Source organism: Podarcis filfolensis (genome assembly GCF_964270895.1).
Source record: "Podarcis filfolensis genome assembly, chromosome: 15".
Lineage (NCBI taxonomy): Eukaryota > Metazoa > Chordata > Lepidosauria > Squamata > Lacertidae > Podarcis > Podarcis filfolensis.
In genome coordinates this window covers 13,780,701-13,788,995 of record NC_139618.1, presented here as the reverse complement: position 1 = coordinate 13,788,995, position 8,295 = coordinate 13,780,701, and the positions used below count along the sequence as shown (strand labels likewise).

The 8,295-nt window shown below is 49.4% G+C and overlaps 1 protein-coding gene across 1 annotated transcript; it reads right to left on the bottom strand.

Moving 5' to 3' along the window:
* Positions 1-32: 32 nt before the first annotated feature.
* LOC310750285 (uncharacterized protein C17orf50 homolog) lies at positions 33-8,134 on the bottom strand. The gene is made up of 5 exons (XM_083588144.1): positions 7,879-8,134; positions 6,527-6,768; positions 5,836-6,052; positions 4,501-4,628; positions 33-212 (listed from the first exon to the last, which is right to left on the bottom strand). Exons 2-3 carry the CDS (start codon positions 6,754-6,756, stop codon positions 5,842-5,844), a joined length of 441 nt encoding a protein of 146 aa, XP_083444270.1. The 5' UTR covers positions 6,757-6,768; positions 7,879-8,134; the 3' UTR covers positions 33-212; positions 4,501-4,628; positions 5,836-5,841.
* Positions 8,135-8,295: the final 161 nt, after the last annotated feature.

The window sequence follows — 8,295 nt, the reverse complement described above, 5'->3', positions numbered from 1 at the left end:
GTTGCAGCAAGAGCAGAGAAAACAAGGTAGAGTTCTTTTTAATGAGTTTTATTCAATCCAATAGCGAGAGACAAATGATCACAATGAGCCTTAACAATGGCGTTTCTCCAAACTGGACTCCTCCTCCCTCCTTCTTAGCAACAGCACCTTCCCATACGGTGGTCAAATGTCTCTGATTCCGTTGTTTTTGCACTCTCAACGAACGTCACGTTCTGGCAGAAGGGGGATAAGAAATACTCTCCAGTGACAACATGTCATTTGGCTGCTCCTCTGCAGCCCCCCCCCCACTTCTTCCAATACTGCCCAACTCCGTCCATCTCTGAGCTGTGACCTCCCTCAAACTCCTCAAAGCCCTGCTGTAATTCAATGCTGCCTTCCCCCTCTCCTGCAGTGTCAGGAGAATTGGGGGGGGGGATCTCCACTACAGTGGTACCTCGGGTTACAGACGCTTCAGGTTACAGACTCTGCTAACCCAGAAATATCACAAGCAGGACCCAATCACAAGAGCACTTTTTGAGTTGAGGCACCCACCTCACAGTCCTCTCCAGAGGTCATTTCTCCTCCACAGCTGAGCCTTTGAGGAGTTAGTGCGGACTGACCATCAACATAAATCTTCTCCCTCAGGATCTTGAGCTACTGTGCATTGGCTACTACATCTTCAGGAGCTGTTCATCTCTTACCTCTCCTTGCCTGTTGGCAGTGCCTCTTTTGTGGGTGATCACATCTCCTTGACCTCCCACCTATTGCAGAACCTTGGCATTATTCCGGTTGGCATTGCTGTAATGTGTTTCCATGTGCAAAGGAAGTCACAGTCCTGCTGCAGCCTTGCAACAAATGGGTGAGGGAAAGGGCCCAGCAGAAGCGTCACAGCTGAACGCAGCATTGAATCTGAAGCTTCAGCATGAACGCTCAACCTTCGTTGCCTAGTACCACCCTGACACAAAACTGTTTTCTACCCAGTACCTCATGGGCTTTCTAGCACTTCGCTGCCTTTGACAGTTCCATCACAGCAAGACTTCTGCAGGTGCCTCAGTTTTCAACATGTGTGCTGAGATTGGCAGAGGGCGCCCTTTTGGTGATTCCTGCACCCTGAGAGGCTCTAGGGGGGAAGAGGGCCTTCTCTGTGGTGGCCCCTAAGCTGTGGTGAACTTTATGCCTTCATTATACAGCTTTCTGAGGATGCTGAAGATATAGCTCTTTACTCTGGCTTTTGACACTTGAGATGTCTATTTTTACGACTCATTTTATGGTTGTAAGTTTTTAAAATTGTTTTTAATACTGTGTTTTATTGCTGTAACCGGTCCTGGGACATCAGGGTGAAGGATGGGAAATAAATATACAAATAATACCTTCATCCTGAAACCCAAGTTGGACAGTGGTCTTGGTCTGTGGCTGAAAAGTACACACAGAGGCCTGTGACACTTATAAAAAGGGAATGAGAAACATCTGTGGCCCTCCAGATGTTTCGGAGTCTCAACTCCCACTGACTCCAGCCAGCAGCACCAATGGTCAGGGGTGACATACAGCAATTATGTAGGGCCACGGTTTCCCCTCATCCCTGCCACAAGCCCTACTCATGAGTAAGTAGAGCATGCAAGCAGGGAGAATGGGAATGAGCGCAGCAGCTCGGCCCCCTCCCAGCTCCCATCAGCCCCCTGTGAGTTAGAGGGCAGCCATCTGCCGCATAGAGCCTGCCATATCCATGTAGGGTAGAAATTTGCCCTCCAACTCCCAGAGGGCTGCAATGATAAGCACGGTGTAGAGGTGAATTAAGAATATAATGTCCATGATAGTCACAGTCACACCCACTTCTAAGATGATACAACCCTCTAAGATTATGCAATAATCCTATAATTCTGCAAAAATAGCAACAATCAATGCAGATCTCCGCATACTGCCTTTTAGCTAGGTCTATATTTTTTGTAAAGGGACGCGGGTGGCGCTGTGGGTTAACCCACAGAGCCTAGGACTTGCCGATCAGAAGGTCAGCGGTTCGAATCCCCATGACGAGGTGAGCTCCCGTTGCTCGGTCCCTGCTCCTGCCAACCTAGCAGTTTGAAAGCATGCCAAAGTGCAAGTAGATAAATAGGTACCGCTCCGTGGGAAGGTAAACGGTGTTTCCGTGCACTGCTCTGGTTCACCAGAAGCGGCTTAATCATGCTGGCCACATGACCCGGAAGCTGTACGCCGGCTCCCTTGGCCAATAAAGCGAGATGAGCGCCGCAACCCCAGAGTCAGCCACGACTGGACCTAATGGTCAGGGGTCCCTTTACCCTTTACTATTTTCTGTGCATAGACCTGGGCAAATGCTTTGGGTGCTCCAATACTGTCTTTCAGAGTGACTTCTCCTTGAAGTTCCATTGTACGTAACATAATTTGCACCCGATTCCATTGAAACTAAAACACCCCTTGTGTTTTCAGGATTCCTAAATGCTTAGCTTTGGAGCAAACAGAACAAACAACTCCTCGGTGTTTTCCCCTCACACCTTGTCCAGAGTGACCCCAGGAACTCGTCCTCTGTGACTGATGCGCCTCCTTCCACCCTGATTGGCTCCCATCAGCACAAAGGGTGAGAAAACTTCTTCTCAGTGGTCAAGAAGGTTCCCTCTGTGATGCTGGAGAAATACTAAAGGGTCTTCAGCCCCCTGCCAGCTCAGATTGCTGCACCTCTGGTGATAGTGGAGAGGACTAGCATGCCCAATCCTTCCTCTCCCCATTCTTGTGTTTTATTTACCCATGAACCTAATGCAGGTGTGGGGAGGATCTGTGGTCTTCTAGATGTTCCCAAACTATCCTTGCAGCAGGGGCTGATGGGAGATGCAGTTCAGCAACATCTAGAGAGCCCATGGTTCCCCACACCTTGCCATTGCTGCATTAATGGTGGTGGCTGCAGCATGCACCTTCATCCCTCATCTGAAAAAAGGTAAAGGGACCCCTGACCATTAGGTCCAGTCGTGTCCAACTCTGGGGTTGCGCGCTCATCTCACTCTATAGGCCGAGGGACCCGGTGTTTGTCCGCAGACAGCTTCCAGGTCATGTGGCCAGCATGACTAAGCCGCTTCTGGCGAACCAGAGCAGCACACAGAAATGCCATTTACCTTCCCGCCGGAGTGGTACCTATTTATCTACTTGCATTTTGACGTGCTTTCGAATTGCTAGGTTGGCAGAAGCAGGGACCAAACAATGGGAGCTCACCCCGTTGCAGGGATTTGAACCGCCAACCTTCTGATCGGCAAGTCCTAGGCTCTGTGGTTTAGACCACAGCGCCACCCGCATCCCACCCCTCATCTTAGGATGATAATATTTCATGCTCCTGAAGTGGTGGGCTCCAGGGGTTCCCTAACCATCACCACAACGAACCACACAGTGTTCCTGCTGTGTTTTCTGTTTCTCGGTCGAGGCCTGACTTGCAAGGAGCCCTCCTTGCCGTTGCCGGTTCTGCTTCTGCCAAAGAAATGGAAAGGGCTGTTTGCCATCCTTTGTCCTCCATCATGTTGCAACATGCCAGTTTGTTGACCCTCCTTGACCCCCTATTGACAAGCTGGTCGCTCTGCAGCAACCTGCTTCCTCGGACCGGAAATTTCTCTGCCAGCCAAGCGCATACCAAGCAGTTTTGCAAGGGGCTCAGAAACCGGTTCCTCCCTGGCCACAACATTTGATTTATGCAGCCGCAGGACTGCTGTGCTGGCCACTACAGCTTACACCTATAGAGCAGGGCTGAGGAACACCAGGCCTGGGGGCTGAATGTGGCCTTCCAGGGACTTCTAGCTAGCCCTCAGGGTGCTTCCCTGGCTGCAACCCTCACCCACACCCTGCTTTGCACCCTCGCTGAGCCAGAATTTGCCCCCATCTGTGATCGCATGGCAAGATGGGAGATGGAGAGCAGTGTGTATGTTGGACCACATCACCACACCCACCACTGGCATTCAGCCTGCAAGAATTTCCCCAGGGAGTAATGTAGCCCCACAGCCTGAAAAAGATTCCTCAGCTCTGCTATCGAGAAAAGTATGGCTTCCGGAAGGGGGGGTCATGTTTCGGAAATCTCTAGATTCAAGTGGGGAGTTGGTAGACTGCCCAGTTGATGGCGCATCTCATAGGACAGTGGGGCTCCTGTGATTGGTGTCAGAATTGTAGAGTTGGAAGGGATCCCAACCGTCATCTAGTCCAACCCCCTGCAATGCATATGAGTGCATATGACTTGTCTTGATTATTATCTTCCGGATCTTTCCAGCATCCTGTGTATCCTTCAAAGCTTTGCCTTTACTCTCTCATTCATTTAACAACAATCCCCTAAAAGCCAAAACAAGCCACTAAGAAGCAGTGATGTTGAAGGATTTAATCCAAAGCATCCAAGATCTCCCCCCCACCTTTTAAAAACACAGCTGTGTTAAAACAACCACCATATGAGGTAGAACACACACACACATACATGCACACAGAGAGAACATTTAGTCAGCAGCCAGAGTGAGCTTGCACAGACTTCAATCCTGCTGGACTCACCTCTAGGACCAGCAGACAAGTTGGCCAGCATCGCTTGCGGACTACCAAGAAATTAATCCATTACCCCTCTCACTGCCTCTTTATTTCCTCTTCTGACTCCTCCGGAGCGACAGCCAGGTCTATTGAGTCTGGAAAAAGGAGGACATGCTGTATGACAACCAGCTTGCGACTCAAGTGACCTTGTGTTCTACTTTCATAGGATTGGAAAATTGTAGAGTTGGAAGGGACCCATAACATTCTACGGAACGAAAAGCAGCAAGGAACTTCTTCCTTGACCCAGACCTATTTCAGGTTGCAGGGAGTGGAATGAGGGTGATGATGTCCCTGCTCCTTCTAACTCTCACCTCCTATGGCCAGACATTTGCCATCACTTCTGGGGCCCCCAGCTGCTGCTATGATGTCAACCGCTGGGCAACTGAGCTACCCGCTGCAGTGGCCCCATCTGCATTCTAGCCCCCATCAGACTTCCATCCTGGGAGAAGTCTGGAAAGCTGCAGAAAGAGACTAGAAAGTGAACAGAATATGTCCCTGCTCCATAGAGAGCTCCCTCGCTAGGGGCCCTGCAAAGGAAGGTGGGGCATACAGTTGGCCAGAAATATCCTGTTGAAAAAAGGCTCTTGCCCTTCTGCTGCTGCTTTGTAGCAGTCATAGAAATTGGTAAAATGAGAACGTTTTCTAGCTCAGACACTACAGGTAGTGCTCCTTTGGTTTGGTCATCTGGGATAGCCTTGTGACCCACCTGGGTGTTCCAACCCACAGGCTGAAGTCCTATGTTTAAGCAGCGGGAACAGAGTCGCTAACATCTCTGAACACAGTGATGCAGTATTATGAGTCCATTTCATTTCTCAGCATTTCCTGATTTCTCCAATCTTAAATTCAGTTGTTTCTGCAGCAATTTGCAAATTTTTCTTTAAAAAATACCTCAAAAACCTACAGCATTTCAGTGCACATTTCTTGCGTGACATTACATTTTTGCAAGTAATTTCTGCATTTTGTATGTTATTTTCACCAATATATTCAGTATTCTGCACACGTTTCCCTATTACTTGCATTCTCCTTTGTTTTGGAGGATCATTGCAAAATTTGGATACATGTGGATTTTGAAGGATGGCCGCATTTCACTTCTCGTATGAATTTGAGAGAGTCTGTTTTAAATGTGAACTGAATTGAATTTCTCCCCTGGTTGTGAGAATGTTGTGGGCTGTTATATTTCTACCCATTGCACAGCCATTAAAGGCACTGGGCCTCTATCAGGAAAACAGGGTAGCAGCTTTGACCTGGGATCATCCCTAATTCACCTGTTGGGAAAGATAGCATTTAGACTCTGCAGCATACTAGTCCTCATTGCGTCTTGCCTGTACTCAGTGCTGGGCTCAAAGCCTCCGGCAGGTTTTCTGTGCTGTGGCCCAGCAGTCCATGTTCAATGAAAGCCCGGCTGTAATGTAACGTCTCGCACTTTTTGCAGAACAGAATCTCGCACTCTGGGCACATCTTGCTGGAGGATCTGTTCCTCTCCAGCTGACTGCAGACGGGCTCCTGCAGGGGCTTGTTCCTAAGAGGCAAAGGTAGGTTTGCAATTAAAATAACTTGAAAGGCTCCTTAAAAAGAAAGGCTAGAGCACGCTGGGGCTTTAAAAGGGTGTGCACATCTGTCATAAAAACTTAAGAGGAGCCCTGCAGCTGGATCAGGTCCATGGCCCATCTAGTCCAGCATCCTCTTCTCACAGTGACCAACCAGATGCTCCAATGGAAAGCCTACAAGCAGGATCCAAGCACAAGGGCTCTCTCCTGAGCTTAAAACAATCAACATCCAAATGAGAAATTTGGGGTGGCCTTGACCTTTTCATCTGAGTTCTAACCCCACCCCATTCTGCCCCCGGGCCTCCAGTTTGTGAAACATTCCATTTCAACTTTACACACATACAGACTCGGTTTTCCTGTCTCTAAAATGGGGAGAATGCAATCCAACTCTTTCACCACTACGGAGAGGAGATGTTTGCTTTTGAGGAAGGCCTCTGAGCTGCTACCTGTCTCCCAGCCAGGTGAGACCGGAGAGAATGGGGAAAGAAAACCAGCTCCACAGCCAATTTTCCTGTTTTGGCAGCTGCTCCGTGCTGGGAGTCTGAGGAGAATCCACAAGAGCACTAGAGCTGGATCCTTCTGCATCGAGGTCTGGCACATTATCTTCTGCTTCTGGTTCCTGGTGGCATCTCTCCTCTGATTCGCTCTCTTCCTCTTCTGGTCTGGTTTGGGACATCAGATTTTAAACCTGGATTAAGAGAGAGAGAGAGAGAGAGAGCGCAGAGATAACAGTAAGGGTTGGAGACTTCAGTTATGTTATGCCCATTTCAGATCCCATCTTGCAACTCGACACCAAGCAAGCCTATCTGCAAAATATGAGGACAACCCTGATCTACCTCTCAAGGTCGTCGTAAGGATTTAGAATGAGATGGTTAGGGTTGCCATATTTCAAACAGTGAGAATTTGAAGTTTTTGAGCTGTTTTTAAGGGAAATTGCCAAAAATGACAACGTTGACACGAGTTGCCATATGTCTGGATTTTCCTGGACGTTCCATCAATTTCCACCCGGACACTGCTTCCAACTACAGTATTCTGGATATGTGTGGGAAATTCCGGACATATGGCAACCCTAGAGATGGTGCATAGCAGGGGAACCTCAGGATAAACCCAGCCCTTGAGACTTGCCTTAAGCTACTCCCACTCTTCCAGGCCACACCCCTCACTGGCACCGCTCTGTGCCCATGAAAGATTGAAGATAATGGGGCCAGCTAACTTGGCTCCATTCCTTTAAATAGGTCTAGTCTCTTGAGGAAATCTTAGTTGGATGCAACCCCCTTTGCTGGTCTGGAGGGAGGTGTGTCTTTATAGAAACCTCTGACACATGCAGTGCTGATGTCACATCCCCCCCCCCCACTTTTGCCTCTGGAAGGTTTCCCACAAGCGAAAGGGATGTGGGTGGAACTGTGGTCCAAATCACTGAGCCTCTTGGGCTTGCCAATCAGAAGGTCAGCGGTTGGAATCCCCATGATGGGGCGAGCTCCTGTTGCTCTCTCCCAGCTCCTGCCAACCTAGCATTTCGAAAACACACCAGTGCAAGTAGATAAATAGGTACTGCTGCAGTGGGAAGGTAAACGGAGTTTCCGTGTGCTCTGGCACTCGTCACGGTGTCCCGTTGCACCAGAAGCGGTTTAGTCATGCTGGCCACATGACTCGGAAAGCTGTCTGTGGACAAACGCCGGCTCCCTCAGCCTGAAAGCGAGATGAGCGCCGCAACCCCATAGTCGCCTTTGACTGGACTTAACCGTCCAGGGGTCCTTTACCTTTTTACGTTTTACCTTTTCCACATACAGACACTGACACGCCCCTCTCTGTCCTCCCTCCAGGCAAGGAAGATCACAGTTCAAGGATGCAGTCAGGTAAAAGCAGGCAGCGAAACATCCTGTGTGGCCAGGAGAAAATTTAAGGGGTGCAGGGTGCAGATCAAGAGGCCAGCAAGGCTGCATTCACCCTGAGGTTCCCCACTCCTGCCTTCAAAGTTAGGATTCTTTTGCAAACGTCTCCAGTCTTAGCTGGGGAGAAAGACGTGTCCCAGCCCTCAGACATTTTTGTCTAACACCTACCAGTGAAAGATGGGGGAAGTGGTGAGTTTTACTGAATGATCCGCTGAACCTGTGGGCTGTTCTCTCCCAGATGCCACCCCTTCGAGAGGGCTGTGTCATGGCAAGGTGACCTCAGTCCACTGTGACATCACATAGCTTCTCTGGGCAAGTTCTAG